Source organism: Pelodiscus sinensis, chromosome 1 (genome assembly GCF_049634645.1).
Source record: "Pelodiscus sinensis isolate JC-2024 chromosome 1, ASM4963464v1, whole genome shotgun sequence".
NCBI classification, from domain to species: Eukaryota; Metazoa; Chordata; order Testudines; family Trionychidae; genus Pelodiscus; species Pelodiscus sinensis.
Window position 1 is genome coordinate 249,439,119 of NC_134711.1, and position 21,507 is coordinate 249,460,625.

Here is a 21,507-nt window from a genome sequence, read left to right on the forward strand (position 1 = left end):
GCAGAAATAGGGATTTATCGGACCAGCTACTGTTTACAAAAGTATAAAATGGAAGCAAATCCAGGAAACCACATATATTTCCCCTCCTCTGTCTGTTCTCAGAACTCATACCTTGCACGTGCACCTTACCAGTTTACCCCAACTTTAATGTTAAAACAGAGTGATATTTATGGTACCCAATTTAATGACAAACTAAAGTAACCCATCAGTGAAAACTTCCACCCCTGCAGCTGAACATGCTGTTTGTGCCAGGATACCATTTTAGAGAGGACTAACTTGTAACTAAAACCTACACAGTCTTTTAGAAAAATCACATACTGTACCTTCTAACAGTCATCACAAAGAGTAATTCCTACTTCAATCTTGAAACCAAATGTTGCCCTAAACAATTGCATGAAGTCTTCTCAATCTCATGTTGGCTCGGAGTTCCACTGGGTTCTTCTGCTCTTCAGTGCTAGCATTCAAAAGTTGTTCCCCAACCCAGAGAGTCATTTAAGAGAAAATGTTGGGGGTGACAGCATCTCTGTTTCCAACAGCCTGCTGAGGCTGTGGCTGCTTGTGTGTGTGTGTGAGGAACAGGGGTATCAGAGGCAGGGAGGGAGGTAGGGATTTGGCATGCCAGTCCTACCCCAAGGGGTAAGAGGAAGTGATGGGCCATTTATGTGGGAGGGTGGCTCACCAATGGTCAGCCACAGGTAGGTATTGGCACCTGACACAATTCACTCCAGCCCAGGCTAATGCTGTTGCAACAAGCCTGGCTTATGGGACCAAAGGAGTGGTGCGGACCACACAGTGAGTAGGAGCCCTGGCCCAGCCTAGGCCGCCCCGAAGTCTAGGGAATACAACATAGGCAAGCAGCTACGAAAAGTCAGCAGTAGTGAGGGCAACTGCCTCTTCTGACACACCTCATAGTCAATGACACCTTTCATGCAACCTTGAAAATGCACTGCTTTTCTTGGTGTCAGGGTCAAAGAAAGGCAAAGTAATGTTGCTTCAACAATTTGTTCATTGAAATCTACTTTTAACAGTATTGCCACACAATATACCTCTTAGACCAGGCCTGGGCAACATACAGCCTGCAGGCCACATCCAGCCCACCAAGCCACCAGATCTGGCCCGCAGAGGCAGTGGAGAGCCCCAGGCAGGCTCCCCTGCTTGCCCTGAAGCCCCACATGCTGCTCAGAAATGCGGCTGCAAGGCACTCTCTCTTTATGAGTCTGGAGGGGAGGGGAGAAGATTCAGATGCAGCTCCTGCCCCTAGCACAATCCCATTGGCTGGTTTCTGAACTGAAACTGGCCATTGGGAGCTGCCTGTTTGAATAACAGACAGCCATGAAGCACAACTCTCCTGTTCAGTTCCTCACTCAAGCACATGGCCGAGCAGACAGAAACATTTTAAGCTTTGTAGGCAAGTTTGACTGCTAGCTGATAAGCCTCCTGGCCAGAACCTGCCTCTGGTACCCCAGCCCCTCCCTTCCCCAACTCTCTTCCTCCCACTCCTGCCCCGCTACTCCACATACACCCATACCCTCCCGCCACCATCAAAAATTATTGCCCACTCCTGTCTTAGACTGTGTTAAAGGGGCCAATCTGGGAAATGAAAATCCTTTTAGATCATATTCTGTTCTCACTGAAACTGACATAAGTAAAAATTAGCTTAGCACCAAATATGTCAATAGTATTACTCCACAGTTACACCAATAAGTACAGAATTTGATACACTATCTATATAAATTCCTACAGATGTAAGGATCTCATGAAAAAAGCAGTGTGTAGTGTTCAAAGCGATCATGATCAGCAGCCAGTCCTACTGGGCTAGCCTGATCTCTTAAATTATTAACAGAAAATTAATTCCTCCTCCCCTCCCAACTCCCACTTTCATATTCCTTACTTGCCTGGAACTTTCAGAAATAAACACCTGAAGAGCTATTGGTTTCTTTGCTTTTCCATAAATTGTATCTAGGTAGATGAACCCGGGGTTCCGTACTTCCTGTTCTACTGTACTTAAGCGCCTGATAGAAAACAGAAACAATTATTCTTCACCCTTGTTCACATGGAAGAGTAAGTGGCTATATCTAATGGCTGGAAAAGAAATTGCATTCCTGATTGCGTATTATTATTTCTTTAGTTGCTTAGAAATGGTATGTGGTAAATTATTTACATATGTGGGTGCCTTTAGAGGCTTGTTGGGCATCACACCTGGTTGCTTGTTTTACTGACTCAGTCATTAGAAAGAAGTCCTTTAGGTTTTGTTTTCAGTCCCTAAGGGTACGTCTACACTACAGCGCTAATTCGAACTAACGCGTCTAGAACTAAAAACTAGTTTGAATTAGCGTTTTGCTAATTCGAACTAGCGCGTCCACACTGATTGGACGCAGGGGAGCATTTAAGGGCAGCTGAAACGGGTTCTGGCAGGGCATCAGGTCAGTAGTTGCTTTGTGTGGCTGCTGTCTGAGGCTATCTCTGAGGCTCGACCTTAAAGGGACACCCCCGGATAGCCGGTTCTCAGCTTTTCCTGCTTACTTGCCAACCTCGCCGAGGGACAGCAAAGCGTTGGTCTCTGTGCACAAACGCTCCCAGCCACCCGGGCGCCCCACTGATTGGTGCTTTGCTGTGTCTCTCTCCGCAGGTGGTCAAGGCCATCAACCGGGTGCTGCTCCGCAGGGTGGTCCGCCTCGCTGACCCGGACGCCGTCATCCGGGGCTTCGGCGCCCTCGGCTTCCCCAACTGCGGTGGGGCCATCGACGGGACGCACATCCCCATCCGTGCCCCAGAACACCAGGCGTCCCGTTACGTGAACCGCAAGGGGTACTTCTCCGTGATCCTGCAGGCCGTGTGTGACCACCGGGGCCAGTTCACGGACATTAATGTGGGCTGGTCCGGCAAAGCACACGACGCCCGGGTGTACCGCAACTCCTCCGTGTGCCAGCGGCTGCAGGCCGGGACCTTCTTCCCCGACCGCCACATCAGGGTCGGGGATGTGGACATGCCCGTGTGCCTGGTGGGGGATGCCGCCTACCCACTGCAGCCCTGGCTCATGAAGCCCTACACGGGGCACCTCAATCCCTCCCACCAGGCCTTCAATGCCAGGCTGACCAGGGCCCGCATCGTGGTGGAGGGGGCCTTCGGGCGACTGAAAGCCCGCTTTCGATGCCTCCTCACCCGTCTGGACCTGGCCGAGCACAACATCCCTCCTGTGGTGGCAGCATGTTGTGTGCTCCACAATTTGTGTGAGCGAAAGGGGGAGGCTTTCCTGCCAGCCTGGATGGCTGAGGCTGACCGCATGGCTGGACACTACGGTCAGCCCCGCACCACCGCCATCCGGGAAGCCCAGCGGGGGGCCGTCCAGATCTGGGAAGCCCTGCGGGAGAGCTTCCTGGTGGAGGAGGAGGACTGACCTCTCCCTGCATGCCCCACTGGGGCCTTCTTCCACCCTACCCCCCTTCGCCTTTCCCCTCCCTACCTACTGTAAAATAAAGACACCTGTTTTTGAAACAAAAACGTCTGTTTATTTAACATAAGTGGGGTGGGGAGAGGGAGGGGAAAGGTTGGGAGAGGGGAGGGGGAAACCTTGGACGAGGGAGCTGGAAGGGGAGGGAAGGGAGGAAGGGAAAGGAAAGCTCAGGGGTGGGAGTCCGGCTGCCTCTCCCGTCTCGCCACACTGCGGGTCCAGGGGCGTCGGTGGGAAATGGTTGTGGAGGGGGGGGCAGGAGGGACAGGGGGTGTGGAGGAAGCAGGAGCGGAAGCAGGAGCGGGAGCAGGGGGAGCAGGGGGAGGAGGAAATGGGAAGCGGTCGAGCAGGCTCTGGAGGTGGCCTCGCAGGGCACGGCCCTGCTCCTCCAGGGCCTCCAGACTCCTCCGGCGCAGCCTCAGGTCCTCCTGGACCCAGTGGTCCTGGGTGCGGAGCTGGTGGTCCATGAACCGGAGGTGCCGCCTTTGGTACTCCTCCTCGTTCCTGGCTCTCCTGCTTGGCCGGGCACGGGCAGCTGCTGTAGGCAGTGTGGTGCGCCCTGTAGGCCCAGGTGCTGCAGCTGTGGTGCAACAAGACCAGCGGTCAATTACCCCAGGGGCCCAGGTGTGTGAAACCCAGCTCCCCTCTGCAAGGCCAGGGCCCCTGCAGGATCCCCAGCTGCTGCTCCTTGGTGGGCAAGGCCCAGGTGCACGGTCCCGGGGCTCCCTCTCGCCCCAGCTCCCCGTACACATAAGGGGAACACGATGGTACTCACAGGTGGACGCCTCCCCGGCCTCAGACGACACAGGCGAGCGGCTCTGTGGGGTGCCTCGGGGGTCCCGGGTCCTGGGCAGGCTGGCGGCAGGCTCCTGGCTCTCAGAGCCCTCCTCCTCCTCCTCCGTCTCCAGGAGCGGGCCCTCTGCCCCGGGGTCTATCACGTCCCGGGGGGCAGGGACGGCATGAGCCCCCAGGAGGCGGTCCAGGGCGTGGAAGTGGGGGCACGCCTCCGGGTCGGCCCCTGGCTGGCAGGCCCGGGAGTAGGACTGCCGCAAGTCCTTAATTTTGCACCGGACCTGCTCCCGGCTGCGCTGGTGGCCCCTGGCGGCCAGGCTGGTAGCCATGCGGCCGTAGACGGCCGCGTTCCTGTGGCTAGTGCGGAGATCGTGGACATTGGAGGCTTCCCCCCAAACCTCGATGAGGTCCACGATCTCCGCACTTGACCAAGCGGGCGCCCGCCTTTTGCGCCCCCGGGCAGGCTCCTAGGAGCCGCCAGGCTGGTCCTGGGGAGCAGTGGAGGGCTGGGTGTCCTCGGGTGGCTGGCTCATGGTGTGGCAGGTGCAGGGTCTGCTGGCACGGGTGCTTGCAGCCTTGCAAGTGGCACAAACTGTGTAGCCAGCCCGTGGCCCTTTAAGGGCTCCGGGGCCGGGAGGGGGGCAATAGAGTTTCCCTGGTGTTGGCCAGAGTGGCCACCAGGGAAACCTGGGAAGCCTTAGCCTCCTACTAGTTCGAATTAAGGGTCTACACAGCCCTTAATTTGAACTAGCTAATTCGAACTAGGCTTAATCCTCGTAAAATGAGGTTTACCTAGTTCGAACTAAGTGCTCCGTTAGTTCGAATTAAGTTCGAACTAACGGAGCGCTAGTGTAGCGCCTAGGAAAGTTAGTTCAAACTAACGTGTGTTAGTTCGAACTAACTTTGTAGTGTAGACATACCCTATGTTACATGAAGCTGTGTCACTTGAAGTGCTCATGCATTTTGACTGCTTTCAATTTAAAAAGGAGCCATAGACTGCTCCAATCCTCAGGACAATATTAAATTAGCTTGGGGTTTTATTTTTGAATGTTTTTCCCAGGAGCTCATAATATAAACATCCCCAGTATTAAGCATTCATTCTTTAACTTCAAATCTGCAAGCTTTTATTAAATTGATTGGTTAGGTCATTCAAATGACTATGTGGGTAATTAACACTATGACAGAGTTCAGAGCTTTCTTTCAAGTAGGTTACTTCCACACAAACACATGCAGCAATCCACCAGAACCAGTTCAACTAAATCAAGGGTGGAGCTGTACACTGTAGCTCTATATGTAGCTCACAATAGCACTCATCTGTAATACTGAGGTGCATTCTCTAGTTATTCCATATTGCAACATACAATACTCTGTTGATCCAACTGGCTTGGGACATGTACTCATCACAGGCTGAATCACCATATTAAAAATGACTGCAGTCTGCTCTATTTTATGCTAATTGGGAGTAGGCTTTAAGCTCCTGGCAAGTTGCCTTTTTTGGAATAGGCTGGAAAAAATGAACTTATTCAAAGTCAGTTAAGAATTTTTAAATCCATTGGGCATCAGGGAAAAGTGTCTGTCATACAGAAGTCATAAACTCCACTAGGGTGCAGTCCTACTCCTGCAGGCCTTTCTAGCCTCAGATGGCAGTTGCTGCCTTCTTCATGAAACTCTAGCACAGTGTTTCTTAAACTTTTTAAGACCAAGGAACACCAAACAATAATTATTTTTTATGCAGAAAACTAAGGATTTTTTTGTTGAGAAAAAAAAAAAAGTCGCCTGCTCCTTTAAGGGTGGCCATTTTGAACTCTGTTCTCCATGGCATACCGGTGTGCCACAGAACACAGTTTAAGAAACACTGCTCTAGCACAAAATAATGTCCCAATGGTCTGTTTCTGTAATCCTCCTAAGCACCTTCAGAGTTTGAGAGCAGTCATATACTGCTTCACCTGCCTGTTCCCCATGCTAGCTCCACAGTTCAGTGGCTCTACTCTTGCTAGTAACTTAAGCACATGATTTTTTTAAAAATCCTTCTCATCTTCTAGGACCGTGGTCCCCAACACGGGGCATTTGTGTGTGCCCAAGTGCTCAGAGCTGGCCTGGCCCCGGGCACGTGGCACATGCATGGTGCCGGAGCCGGCCCTGGGCACATGGCGCACGGTGAGCACCGGCCCCGGGAGCGCCGTGGATTGGCTGCCCGTGCTCTGGGCACGCGGCGCTTGCAGGGGGTGCCGTCCCCGGACGCGCGGTGCTTGGGGGGGGTAGCGCCAGCCCTGGGCACGCGGCGCTTGGCGGGGGGAGCGCCGGCCCCAGGCGCACGGCGCTTGCGAGGGGGAGCGCCGGGTGCGCGGTGCTTGCAGAGGGCACCGGCCCCGGGCGCGTGGCTATGGGGGGGCCCTGCCCCCAGGCATGCAGCTATGGTGGGGGCCGCCCCCGGGCGCCCGGCGGGCGAACAGCCACACTCCCTGGCGCCCGGTAACTTCAAATGGTTGGGGACCACTGTTCTAGGATGATGTCAGTGTATTATCTTTTGTATATGACTTTGCAGTGCACATCAGGATAGCATATTTTTCTGTACTAAACATTTCCACAGATTCCATGTTGATCTGCTGCCTTTAAAACTAACTAGCAGTTTATATACTGAGCTATAGAAACATCGGTAACTCACAACAGCAAATTGTACCTACAGATCTGTCATTGTTAGAGTCAACAAACATCAGCAGCCACAGACATGTTTTCATTATTCTTCTGGTCAATGCTCAAAGACATTAGCCCACTACAAATTCCCATAGATATTTTTGAGTGCCAGGAAACTAAATTAGTGTCAAGCAAGTTAACGGGTTTTTTTTGTGCCTTTTTCATGAGAACAGCCTTATTAGGTCTGACCAGTAGTCCTCCTAGCCCAGTATCCTAAATTCTGACAGAGGCCCTGCCAGGTTCTTCAGAGGGAATGGGGGGAAAAAAGAACGATTGAGTGATCAATCCCCTATTGTCCATTCCCAGCTTCTGATAGTCAGAAACTAAGGACAGCCAGAGCATGAATTGCATCTCTGACCATCTGGGCTAATAGCCACTGAAGGACCTATCCTCCTTGAACTTTCTTAATTCCTTTTCTAACTCTGGTGTAGTTTTGGCCTTTACAACATCTGCTGGCTATGAGTTCTGGCTTGTATTTTATGAAGAAGTACTTATGTTCTTAATTAACAATGTTCATTTTTCTATTGAGAAAAATATTAATGTTTTAAATGGCCATGATTTTCAGAAGTGCCTTAGATTTCAGGTGGCCAAAGTGAAAACACTTTGAAGTGTTTTCACTTGTGTAATAAGCACTTTGTGAAAATCAGGTCTCTTTCAAACAGCTCATATTGGGTTTCCCTAAATTGAGGCACCAGAAATCTTGGCCATAGTATATATATGCCTCATATCAGAGGAAACAGATTACAGAAGTGAAGAAGTTAACACTTGGGAAAGAGGAGAAGATTAGGAAAAAAACTCATAAATTAATCTCTGGTGCCATCTTAACCATGATAAAGTAATACTAGAACAAAAAGCAATCTCTCTGCCTTCCTAGCCTGAGGTCTCTAATTATAGCAAGATTGTGATACCCCAACTAATTTTAATAGTACTGTCCACCTCAAGTAATTCAAAGTAAAAAAGTGTTACTTGTGGATTATGGTTATGGTACTATTTTGTGAAATTAAGGTTTTTGAAGACTGGCCATTAGTTCTCATACTTCATTATTCACACTTCATGGTTTAATCTTTAAAAAGTGAAGATAAATGCTGGAAGAGAAAGACTAGAAGGATTGTGGCCAACTGTCTAAGCTGTTTCAGGCGGAGTAATGATAATGAAATGTTAGCTGAGTCAAAAAGGACAAAAATCAAGGGCAGGAAGAGCAATAACTTTTTAAAAGATTAAAAATAGCAAAAAGATATTCTGACATGAACTGGTTTCTGTTGTCAAACTAAAGCATAATCTATTCAAATACACATGTAACATTTTCTAGTTCTAATTTCAAAACTGGTCAGGTTGATGGTCCCAGGTCTTCACTATGCAGCAGATCTATGGGCAACGACTGATTCAGAAGGGGTAGGGGGTGTCAGTTTTTCACATATAGTGTAGATGTGATAAATCAATCTTCAAGCACTCTCGTGTTGAATGTGGTTCTCCACCAGAATGAGAAGTGTAGGCATTGTTGATGGGAGAGCATCAGCTGTAGATTTACCACAGTGAAGATCCTGAGGTGAGTTAGAGCTAAGTACTTTGACTTGAAGTTATGTAACTTAGGTTGACAACCCATGGTAGTGTAGACTAGGCTCCAGTAGCCAACCAACAAGCACAGTAAAGAAATTCTAATGTATGTCATTGAGAGTGTGCGCATATGTACATTTGACAGTAAATGTTCCATAAATTAAAAAGAATGACTACTTACAAACTCCCATGTTTGTTCTTCCTTTTGCCAGCCAATTCTTTTTTCTTATTTTCTTGCCAAATGTTTTTAGTGTCAGTGTTTTCACTCAAATTTGTGTTTATTCCATGAAAAAGGTTTAGAGGTTTTTATCTAGCACACCTAAAATTGTTCCTCTCTCCTGTTCCTTCGAGACAGATTTTGTTTGTAGTGTTGTTGAAGCCATGTTGGTCCCAGTATGCAAGAGAGACAAGGTGGCTGAGGTAATATATTTTTGGTGGAAGAGAGACATTTTTAAGGTACATGGAGCCCTTGTTTAGGATGGAAATAGTCTGACTTTTGCCAGACTTGAAGAGTCAGACCTATTCCCTTGCCTAAACACACTTTATCTCTTCCACCAACAGAAGTTAATCCAATAAAAGGTATTACTGTACCACTTTCTCTCTCTGATTGTGTTTTGTAAGGCTGCTGTTCCCCCCTCTTTTCTCTCTCACTATTCTTTTACATTTGAATCCCCCACTTCCTTTGTCTGTCTCCCCAACTCTACCCTACACTCTCTTTCCACATACACCCTCCTTATCTCTCTCCCTTTCTTCTTGCTCTGTGGCAATAATTTCCCCACCCCCTCCTACTGCCTCCACATTTCAACCTGTCCTTGGCTCTATCCATTTCCCCCTCCTCCCCATCATTTCTCTTCGCCCTCCCTGCAGATAGCTTTATATTCTGTCCCGTTCGTTCCCTCTCTCTATGGTCTCTCACATTGCCCTGTCCCCATCTCTCTCATTACCGCTAGGGCTACTTTTCATTCCTCCTTTCCCCCCTACCTTCCCCCCACCCCACCCCCTGGGGTCATTCCCTACCCTTAAAATATTGGTTTTACCTAATTTCAGTAAGGCCCTAACCTCTGCTCTCCACCTCCCTCCGGCCCCAGGAACTGCCCTGCAGGGACAGAGCAAGGCACAGTCAAAACTTGTCTCTTTCCTCAGGGTTTCCACACCGCTCTGGTGCATAGACCTGTCCCCTCGCCGAGGCTCCAAGTGACTCCTGCCGCCTTGGCAAGCTGCTGAGGAGGGACACGGCTCCTGCTCAGGTGACTGGGTAGGGCTTGGCGCCCGGCCAAGGTGAGCACGTTTAAAGAGAAGCCCTCGCCATCCTCTCCTTCCCAACGCGCACCGGACTTGCCCAGTCAGGAACAACAGCAGAGCCCCAATGGGTACGTGGTGGGGGCCGGAGTCCCACAGACCTGAAGGAGGAGGAAGGTGCTGGGACTAGAGGAGGAGGGCTGGAGGCTCTGCGGTGGAAGGTTTACGGGGGCAGAAAGACCTAAAGTTAGACTCGGGCTTTGGAAGGCAGCTCTGTTCGGGGGGTGCCGGTTTGGGGGGCGACAGGGCTTTGCTGGGGGAGGGGCTCCGGGGCTCTGTTCGGGGGTGTGTGTGCTGGTTTTGGGGGTAGGAGCTGCAGGGCTCTGCGGGGGGGGGGCGGTGGTAGGGGCTGCAGGGCTCTGCGGGGGGGGGGAGAGGTGTAGGGGCTGCAGGGCTCTGCGGGGGGGGCGGTGGTAGGGGCTGCAGGGCTCTGCGGGGGGGGGGAGAGGTGTAGGGGCTGCAGGGCTCTGCGGGGGGGGCGGTGGTAGGGGCTGCAGGGCTCTGCGGGGGGGGGAGAGGTGTAGGGGCTGCAGGGCTCTGCGGGGGGGGGCGGTGGTAGGGGCTGCAGGGCTCTGCGGGGGGGGGAGAGGTGTAGGGGCTGCAGGGCTCTGCGGGGGGGGGCGGTGGTAGGGGCTGCAGGGCTCTGCGGGGGGGGGAGAGGTGTAGGGGCTGCAGGGCTCTGCGGGGGGGGGGCGGTGGTAGGGGCTGCAGGGCTCTGCGGGGGGGGGGGAGAGGTGTAGGGGCTGCAGGGCTCTGCTGGGGATCCGGTGTCTGGTTGCGCCTCCCCCACGCGGGGTTTATTCTCCAGCATTTCCTTCTCGCGCGCAGCGGGCAGCAAGTGCGCGGGGGAGCCCGGCTGGGTTCCTGCTGCTCTGGAGCCCGCGCGCCCTGCAAAGCGCAGCTCCGGCCGCAGCTTCACCTGCTGCTCTCGGGCCACGGCCACCAGCGGGGCAGCCCCAAGGTGGCCACCTTCCCCGGGGGCGCTGCTGCACGGGGCAGCAGCCGGGGCAGGGTAGCCCGAGGAAACCCCTTGGGCCCGCTGTGCTGCTTCCTCGCTTTCCCCCAGCTGGTTTGGTCCGTCCGACGCTCCTGAGGCTGGACGTGGGACAGCTCTGGGTGCAGCTTGGGGGCACCGAGCCGGGCTCCCACGGAAGGCTGGTGTTGGAGTGAAGCTCGCTAGACTGGGGGTCTTGTCTCAGTGCCATGGCAGCTGTTCCATTTGGAGTGGCGGGGCTAAGCTTTCTTTCCGTGACCAGTCCCTTTCGGAACTAATACAACACAATCCGCAGGAAAAATGAATAGAAACATAAAACAGGATGCGAAGGAAGGGAGCTACAGATTAATAACGAAGATAGTTCAAATCGCAGCTAACCTGTACTGTGCAAATCAGAGAGAGAATCTTTCTGAGGATTTAAATTGATAGCTTCTTTTTGTTTTTATTACCTAGCCCAGAACATCCCGAGTACATCCGCTATAGATGAGTGTGGTACCCTAACCTAACCACACACCTGAACTAAAATAATCGGGAATCTGAGCAATCCTTCCCTCTCCCCAAGATGTATGTGTGAGGGTTCTGGCTCTAATTGCAACAGCTTGTGTTTAGGTATTATAAATATGTTAGTAAGTTCAGAATCGTTCATTATTTTGCATATTAGTATATTGCAAAGTTTGGAGTCCATAGGGAAAATTAAAGGACATAGTTTTATAATGTTTTAGACAATTTTTACATAATTTAGCTAGTTCATTACAATAATGTACATCATCAACTGCTGTAGCAACCCTTAGATTGGTATTAGGATGAAAGATTACATTTTTGTTCTTAATCATAATTACCTCTTGTTGCCAAATTAAATGTAATCACCAAATAAGGAAAATATCACTTACTTTGTCACAGTCATATATTAGCTGCAAATGGATCTGAAAAGATTTCACAAAACAAAAGGGTGTTTAGAGAAGCATGAAATTCAGACACCCCAACTTTACAAATTATATTGAAATCTGCTTAAAGATTATGCACTCCTAAACCAGTAATATTTAACTAATCTAATTGTAATCCTGTTTTTGTTGTTGTTGTTTTGTTTTTACTATTCATATAGCATTGACTGAATCAGACACAATAACAAAGATTGCAGGTTCATTTGTCATGACCCTTTTTTTCCACATGCCTTGTAACTTTCTGAAAATGTCACCTTTCCAGATCATCTTTCTTTCTGACTAAAGATAGTTTTCTAAAGACAACTTGAACAACTTATTTTCAGTTATTTAGGTGAAATTTTTAAAACAAACAAAATTGCTCTTTCATATAAAAAAAGAGAAATATAAACACATGAATGTTGAATCTTGGCATGTAAATAGTACTAAATGAGTGTTTTATTAAACATGAAAAAATTAAAGTTTGAAAATTAAGTACTTGAGCTTGTACAGTGGAAAATCTCAGAAAATATAGTTTCCTTTAGGACAGGGGTGAAGAAACTTTTTTGGGTCGGGGGGCCGCTGCCCCACTGAAAAATCAGTTGAGGGCCAGACACAAGTGATAAGAAAAAAAACAACACTAAAAAAAACCAAACCCTCTTGCTGATGTGGCCCCTGACTGAGGAGAAAGAAATTCCCCACATTGCGCTCACACACCAGAACCTAGGGGGGTCAGGCTAGTTAGATTTTGTATGCTTCAGCATCATGGAGGGACAGTGGGGTTCTGGAGCAATGCTGAGGGTCTCCCCAATGCTGAGGGAAACCTGAAGCCTTGGGGGCCAGATCCAGGCAAACCAGGGGCATGCAGCCCCCAGTCCTTGGATTCTCCACCCCTGCTTTAGAAGTAAAGCCCTGTGTTTGCATATGTAATTCGAGCAGTAGGTGTTTTTCATAAAAAGTTATTTATCTGCTGTCTCTTAACCTGAAAGCTCTCCCCATAACTCCTCTCCCCCGCCCCCGCCATGTTTTGTTTTTGTAGTCATTCCATCTTTGCAACTCAAAGTGCATTTGGGCCTTGAGACTCCAAGAAATTTAAATAAAGGATTGGAGAGCAGTTCTCAGGAAGCAAGTCATTAATCTGACCTCCTCAGCTTTCTGAGGGTATGTCTAGACTACACCTTTTTCCGTTTTTTTCCCCCCTGGAAGAGGCTTTTCCAAAATTTGGCCCATTTACACTGGGCCAAATTTTGGGAAAAAACCTTTTCAGAAGATCCCTTCTTCCTCGTGGAACAAGGAAGACGGGGTTTCTGAAAGAGTGTGTCTGCTCTTCTGCAAAAAAAACCAGAAGAACAAAAGTGTTCCCTGGACCTCTGGTATCCGGAAAACCATCGCAGTCTAGACGTATCCTGATCCTGGCAGGGGAAGAAGTGCTTATTATGCCTGTTGGGCCCCAGTCTTACTGAGTGCAGGCATTAAGTCTGCCTTGCAATTGACTCCTTGCATATGTATTATTAGAGCAATTAAAGTTGTGCACCTTTGTCAACAATATGAAAATTACCTGTAACTGGCACCAGTGTTACTAAACCAGTAACACAATTTAGCTGCAAGTGAGCCAGGGAAACTATGTTCAGCTCTGTTTCAGGAATCATGGTTAAAGCCTAGAAGAAATAGGGCTGAACACAATTTCTCCTTGGCTACAAAATTAAGAAATTAAATTGCAAAAAAAAAAAAAAGAAAAAAAAAGAGAGAGAGAGTTAGATAACATTAAGGTTTTGTAGTTAAATTTTCAAAAAGGTTTCCACAGCACTGCCAACTCACTCATATTTGTGTGGTATTACTTTTGTCTTGTGCAATCAGTGCAATCTTAATGTTATAGTAACTTTATTTAATTATAGTAATGTTTTCACATCAGAGTCCTCTGCCCCAGCATTTGTACATCCAATAGTTGTTTCATAGTCAACAAAAAACTATTTTTACCTATTCAAATTAATTCATATTTTAGGGGAGAAATTATTGTCACTTCATATCTATAAAAATCAATTAATTTTCAGTAACTTCAAATATTATTCTTTTAAGAAGAGCTGCCCATTTAAAATGTGAGAGCATGTGAACACTTGTTTCCAAATACCTTCCCTTCTTCCTTTGATACATTTTCACCAAGAGTACGTCTACACTGCACACTTATTTTGGAATAAGCTATTCTGGAAGAAATACTCCAAAATAGCTTGTTTTGAAATAGCATGTCTACACTACAGGGAAGCTTCAAAACTAGTCCAAGGTAGGCTTCCCTAATGTGGACATGCTACCTCAATTTAGAGCCCCAGGAGGCACTGGGGAGTAATTACTTTGAATGGCCATGGGGAGGAGCTATCTCAAAATAGCAGCAGTGGAGTATCCATACTACTGCTATTCCAATATAGCTATTTCAGAATAGTCGTTATTCTTCACGGAATGAGGTTTACAGAAGTTGGAATAAGCCATCTGTTATTTTGAATTTATTTCAAAATAATGGAATTGCTGTGTAGATGCTTGCATTGTTATTTTGGAATATTGGCCATTATTCCAAAATAATGCTGCTGTGTAGAAGCACCCTAAGAATTTGTTTCAGCCTTAAATATGTTTGAGAGTTGCTGTAAGAGTGTAGGAACATGACAGCTGTTTCTGATTTTAATAGTTGGCCCAGGGATTCTAGAAATTTTGCACATTGGTCCGAAAGCAGGGCCATTCCCCCCCCCCCCCCCCCCCCCGGTGGGATTAGTCTTATTTAGCTAGAGTTGACTGTTCAGATTAATGCTAATGGGGATAGGAATTTTCATGCTTTGGAATGAGAATAAACCCATAACACTTTTGACCAGCTTGGTATTGAATGTTTCATGGACAATCCAAGCAAATGCTTGAACGGTGTATTTTTCTCAAAGGATTAACCCTTGTGTAAATAACCAGATACCTTTAATCCTTTAATTAAGCACTGAAGCTATCTCATATCTTTTTGCTTTAAGCAAGTATTATTTGAGTAATTTGTTAAAATATTAATACATTTTTTGATGGACAGAAAAATAAGGGAAGGGTGGGGGGAATATTCAGTAGATTAATACTTTGAGTTCTGTTCATCAAGGTGGTTTGCTCCAGAACTAAAACAGAATTTAAAACACAATGCCAGCTCTGATTTTAAGAAAACAATGTGACTGATCCCCAAATAAAACTTTTAATTTTAACATACACTTTACTGTTGTAGACTTAAAACTATTATCCTCTAAATATTTACGTTTAATAACGGGGGCCACATAATTTGCTGCAACATAACTCCTTTTTGCCTGCTTTTGGTACAAGATTTTGGTAAGTGGTCAAGGGCCACACTTTTCTATGGAGGGGTTGTGGGGTCTGGGACGGAGATTGGGTGCAGAAGGGAGCTTAGGGTATGGGACTGGGGTGCAGGAGAGGGTGTGGGGTCTGAGAGGGAGTTAGGGTAAAAGAGGGAGTTGTGACCTAGGTCAGGCAACTGGAGTGCAGAGTCCAGGAGGTGGTATGAGTGCAGGAGAGTAGTATTGCCTGGGGAAGGGGCATAAAAGGGGGTGCATAATGTGGGAGGGAGTTGTGACCAGATGGAGGAGGGGTACAGAAGGTTTGAGTGATGATCCGGGGCAGGAGAATGGTGTGCAGGGTTGGGGAGGAGGTATGGGTGCAGGAGAGGATTCTGAAGGTCTGGGAGGGAGTTGTGACCGGGGGAAAGGCAGTGCAGAGGGATTGGCTGGTGATCTGGGGTAGGTAGTTGCGGGAGAAAGGGGTTGGGGTGCAGGCTCTGGCTGCAAAATGCTCTCAGCCCGCAGCCCTACAGGATCCTGAGGCAGGCTGACTACCTGCCACATCCCCAGGCTGCTCAAAATGGCTGGCTGCTCCCTGTGGCTCTCTTCTCTGAAGGAAGGGGGAGGCTTTATGCATTGCCCCCGCCCCTCTCCCCCAGCAAAATCTCTCAGCTCCCATTGACTGGTTTCCAAGCTCAAAATGGCTGGTTTCCAAGCTGAGAGGTTTTGCTAGAGGAAAGGGTGGGGGCAGTGCATAAAGACTCCCCTGGCGCCTAGAGCAGAGAGCCACAGGGAGCAGACAGCCACTTAACATGGTGTGGGGCTGCTCTGTGCCTGAGGGTCCCAGTGGGGTAGCCTGGGAATCAGATCCACTGCTAGGGCAGGTTGGATGCAGCCCATGGGCTGTATTTTGCCTGCCCCTGGTCCAGACTAATACCTAGTCTTACTTCAAAAGGCAGCTTTGCAGATACCCACAGGCTAATATATTATCATAATACATATCTCATGCATTGTATTGTATTTTCCTAATAACACAAGTTATGTTTTATATACTTGAATGATACAAAAGTAGGGTGAAAATCAGGGGACAAAAAGAATACTTTTTGTAAAACCTGTGAATGTTTCAGTAAAAATTGGACTAAACTGAAAGCAAAGGGCCTTAAGTATCCAGCACTGCTGTTGTCAGTAGTACACTGTGCACACGTGTATATCTACATGGTGAACTATGGACCACATGCTACTAAAGTAAGCAGAAATAGCATTTCCTTTCATAATGACAATCTGTTACAGTTTTGTTTAGTTTGCAAACCAGGATTTCAAAGTACATAACCCTGCTGTGCTTCAGCTTTATCTTCAAGATACTGCACTTTAACATGAGAAATGCTGACGTCCATTACACTTTCACATAAACATTTCTTTATCGGCAATGGCAGGAACCCCACATATGTCAGCAAAACTCTCTTTGAGAAAACATGCTCAGAGATCTGCAGAGGCAGTGAAACCACTTTGGGCCCTGAGCAACAAGAAGTCCAGTCCAGCAAAGAATGTAAACAAGTCAGTGAGAATACTCACATGTTTAAAGCTAGTCAGATGCATAAGTGCTTTGCTAGAATCAAGCCACAGTACTCAATATCTTGCAGGATCAAGCTCTGTGAACTAAATGATCGAGCTGAATTACGTTTGCTTGTCTGCACTTCTTATTTATGCCCAGTCTGTAAAGCAAGCTGTAAAGGTAGCATACCCAGAGCAGCCTTGATTTGGAGCAGGATACTGCTTTGGGGCTGTTTGATAGTTTGATATCACCTGAATTAGTGATAGATTTACTTCTAGTTTCATGGTTTCAGTAAGCTTTAGAGTTGTGTGATGCTGACTTGCATTGTTCATGATTTTTTTCCATTTGAGCTATGTATGAATAATGGGATTCCTACATTGTTGTATATTTCTTAGCTCTCCTCATCTTACTAGTTAAATGAAATATTATTACTTGTTCCCTGTTGACTGAAACATTTTTTAATGATTTGTTTTCAGTCCATACAAAATACCATTTTCTTATTTAGAACTCGTTTTTAATTTCATATACCTTTGCACTGGCTTAAGTGTCCAAACAATGATACCAAATGTTAAACTGCCAATTAAAGAAGTGTTTCACTTCTCTCTATGAAATGATAAGTAAAAGGCAATCAAACTTCAAACACTAGGATGATCTGAAATAAATTCAAATATTATAAATAGTTTCCTATGTAGATACATTAAAACACCTAAGCATACAGACTGCATCAGAGCAAATATTATTCAGAGCTGGTTTTTACAATAAGACTTTCTACAAAAATTAAACAATAAATTTGTGTGTCAGTTTCTATTTAATAGAGAGGTAGCTTTAGTACATACTCATATTTTGTTTCATTTTTTGTTTTCTATTTAAAAAAAATTCTAATCTGGTTTACAACCTTCAATTATTTCCAAAACCCTTACCTTGTTTAAGTTTTTGTATATAGTTAATGCCGCTTATTTGGTATAGAACCTAAATATCTGAGGGTATGTCTATACTTGCCCCCTAGTTCGGACTAGGGAGGCAAATGAAGCATACTGACGTTGCTAATGAAGTGCAGGATTTAAATATCCCGTGCTTGATTAGCATATTCGTGGCTGGTCGCCATTTTAAAATGTTGTTCGCCCAATTTAACTTGTCTACACGCGGCAAGTTAAATCGGGCGACCGGCATTTTAAAATGGCGACCAGCTGCGAAAATGCTAATCAAGCTTCATTAGCAACTTCGGTATGCTTCATTTGCCTCCCTAGTCCGACCTAGGGGGCATGTGTAGACATAGCCTTAGAGTTTACTAATTATTGTATGTGACTAAAAAATATAACTTCCAAGCTGCAATTGCAATTTAAAAAATCAATTTTACTTAATTTTGAAACAATTGTTTTCTCACTATGAAAAGCCACACATGGAAGTCTGAAAAATGTACTTGCTCTGTTCATATATTCTGTTTGTAAAAATGTCACGTATAATGAACATTACCAAGCTTCTATTGAATTATTTACAGTATAAATTGTTAAGATTATTTTTCTTATTAAGAGTATTACATTTATTACTAAGTTAATATTTTTGTGTTTTCCATTGTCTTCGTAAGAAATGTTATTACCCAGTTTACATAAATTTGTTTCTTTTTTTCTAATAGAGAAAAATATGAAGGAAAGAAAATATGGGGTTAGTATATATATTTTTAACTCATATGATTTTACTCCTATAACGTTCCTGTTGTTCCTAACATAGATAATAGACGTGCTGTGCCAAAATCTCTGCTGGTGTGAATGAACAGAACCCCAACTGAAGCCAACTGAGTTGTGCTCACTTACATCAGGAGAGAATTTGTCTTACTGCCTGGGAGCCTGATCCAGTGTCTATTAAGGTTAATGGGAGTCTTTTGCCCTACTTCAGTTGGCATTAGATCTGGCCTTTGGAAAGACTCCCAAACCTTGCATACTCCCTCATGTGAATTTATAATAGTGGGGTTGTCTGGCAAAGAGTCCTAATAGCTGATACAATGTCACATTTATTTCAGTTAAAGTGCGAATGTGTAACCGAGGTCAGAACTCAGTTTCTTTTTTTCTAAAGTACCCAACGGCGTTTCATTTCAGTTTATTTTAAAGCTCAATATCCACTCTAGTTATCAGAAAAGTAAAGTTTATTTGGCTTAGGATAAAAAATGAGAAAATCCTGAAATAAACACGAATCAGAATGTAAACACAGCAAATACCTTAACTACAAAAAGTGTAGCTACTTTCACATAGTTATGGGATGTAGTTAAGCAAGATGAGATCTAGGGATGTAAGGGAGTAGTTGATTACTCACATTCCCTCTGCCCCATGCTGCCTGTGTATCAGAGGCAGCAAGCAGGGTGAGGAGCAGGAGCCGTTGCTGGTGGGGAGCCAGCTTAAAAGCTGGTTTCCCTAGCACCATCTCCATGGTTCTGCCTGCCCCCCCTCCTTGGGAGTTGGGGGGACAGGGGCTGCTACCACAAAGCAGCCCCTGTTCACAGGGGGGTTCCAACTTCCTGCTGGGTCCCTCCACGGATAGGGGTTGCTGCCGACTGGGCAGACAGCCTGACTCAGTCCTGGCTTGCACTGGGTCTGATACCAAACCCTGCTATGGCTCTGCAATTTAAAATGCAATAGGAGCTGTGGTCGGGGGGCTCCTACTGTGTTTTAAATTGCAGAGTCAGAGCAGGGTTTGGTCCCGGGTCTGGCGTGAGCCAGGACTGAATTCATTGACTATCGACTAATCATTTAGACAATAAAAATTCTATCAACTACTTGACTAATTAAACCCCAGTTTCTTAATATCCTTAATGAGAGCAATACATATTAGGAAGAACTTTGTTCAGAGGACTGCTCTTGTATGTCTGTAGACATGTATAGAAACCCTAATAATCAGATGTATTTTTTTGCTCATTTGATGGTTTTACCCAATGTAATATGCCAATATTTGAGTCAAGAAACAGTAAACCAAAAAACAAGCTGAACATGGAGTTTGAATATAATTTAGACAGTCTTATCTTTGTCTTTATTTTTTATTACTACTATTTCTCCCTTAGTTGTAAAACTTATTCATATGCAGCATAAGGTTTCTCACCTTCCAGCCCATGGACTGCCACTAGTATATCTTCCATCAATGTGGTCTCTTGGAATAATATCTTATTACTATATAAGTGTACCTAGCTCTGAACTCAAGATCAGTGTTACAAAATGTCTCCGAAAAAATACCCATCACTGCAGCAGATGTAATTGATAACAGTTGACAAGATAATGACCATCATATTGAGTTGTGCTTTTTGTGAATGCCCTGTATTCAAACACAGTATCAATCAGATATGATAGATAAAAGACACTAGTTTATATTTCTAACATGGTGGAATCAATATGGCTTTTCATATCTAGCTTTCTTAATAATCGAGCAAATTGGTCGGGAATTTCATTTGAGCTATGCTTAGATCATCCACTATTGACTAAACTCAGTTCACTAACTGCATGTGAGATTTCCATTTTACAGATTCTTTCATTTGGATCTGTTGGGCTGTTTTTCTTTGCATTTAATTGGATCTGAATGATTAACATTATCACAATAATATAAATATAAACATTACTGAAATCTCATAATATTATATCAAACAATATCAAATGCCACTTTTCACCCATAAATTGTTTTTAAATTCCAGAAAAACTTGACCTCTGGAACTACTGATTATTTTAAACCTCAAACTAAATTATCTCTGAGATTTAGCCTCCTTATTGATTGCTTTTTAAAGCCACTATTTGGTAATCTTTTTCACTTTAACTAACTATAGCTGACACACACAATTATGTTTTAATCTGTGTTCAAAGATCCTTCTGCACTTGATCTTTTGCCACCAGTGTTATAGGGCTTAGTATCAAGATTTCCTGTGATCACTCTAGTAGCTAGCCTCACAAAACTGTATTATCCCCAGTTTAAGAAGTCTGAAATATGAGCTATCCAAAACTAGTTGTAGTTTATGAAATTCTTCTCAGAAATTAGGTAACTTCTTATAGTACACAAAAGCTGTTGGAGTTTTTTAAAAAAAGCAAAGTATTATTCACAGAACTGACTAAAGTTAAAGGACCAGATCCTCAATAGGTGTAGATTGGCAAAGCTCCATTGATGAAGATTTTCTTAACATTTGATTCTGCAAGCTGCAGAACTAATAGCACCCTGAACCTTGCAGAATCAGGCCCGTGCAAAATAGTCATTGTATAATATGAAAGGCAGAGCAGTCTCCTGTTCCTTTCTCATTTCTCCACAGAAAACTAATTTTAAACTGTAATTTGTGAAACTATTTTATTTTTCTTTTCAAGAAATGTTAAGTGTAACATTTCAGTAACAGAAGCTATACAGAGCTGATAAATCGTAGAATTATAGAATACTAGGAAAGGAAGGAACCTTGAGAGGTCATCAAGTCCAGTCCTCTGCCCCCATGGCAGGACCAAATACTGTCTAGACCATCCCTGATAGACATTTATCTAACCTACTCTTAAATATCTCCAGAGATGGGGATTCCACAACCTCCCTGGGCAATTTATTCCAGTGTTTTACTACCCTGACAGTTAGGAACTTTTTCCTAATGTCCAACCTAAACCTCCCTTGCTGCAGTTAAGCCCATTGCTTCTTGAACAAGTTTGCTTCCTCCTCCTTATGACACCCTTTTAGATACCTGAAAACTGCTATCATGTTCCCCCTCAATCTTCTCTCTTCTAAACTAAACAAACCCAATTCTTTCAGCCTTCCTTCATAGGTCATGTTCTCTAGACTTTTAATCATTCTTGTTGCTCTTCTCTGGACCCTCTCCAATTTCTCCACATCTTTCTTGAAATGCGGTGCCCAGAACACAGTACTCCAATTGAGGCTTTTTTGGCAACAACATCACACTGCTGACTCATATTCATCTTGTGGTCCACTATAACCCGTATATCCCTTTCTGCCAT

At 45.6% G+C, this 21,507-nt stretch overlaps 1 protein-coding gene across 1 annotated transcript in view; it reads left to right on the forward strand.

Annotated features, from left to right (window-relative positions):
- The first annotated feature begins 9,755 nt into the window (after positions 1 to 9,755).
- The window catches only part of SLC15A1 (solute carrier family 15 member 1), a 53,871-nt gene continuing 42,119 nt past the window's right edge, over positions 9,756 to 21,507 (forward strand). The window contains exons 1-2 of the mRNA XM_006128130.4: positions 9,756 to 9,861; positions 18,189 to 18,217. Of these exons, the coding sequence (XP_006128192.1) occupies positions 9,858 to 9,861; positions 18,189 to 18,217 (33 nt within the window). The 5' untranslated portion in view covers positions 9,756 to 9,857. The remainder of the gene's footprint in view (positions 9,862 to 18,188; positions 18,218 to 21,507) is intronic.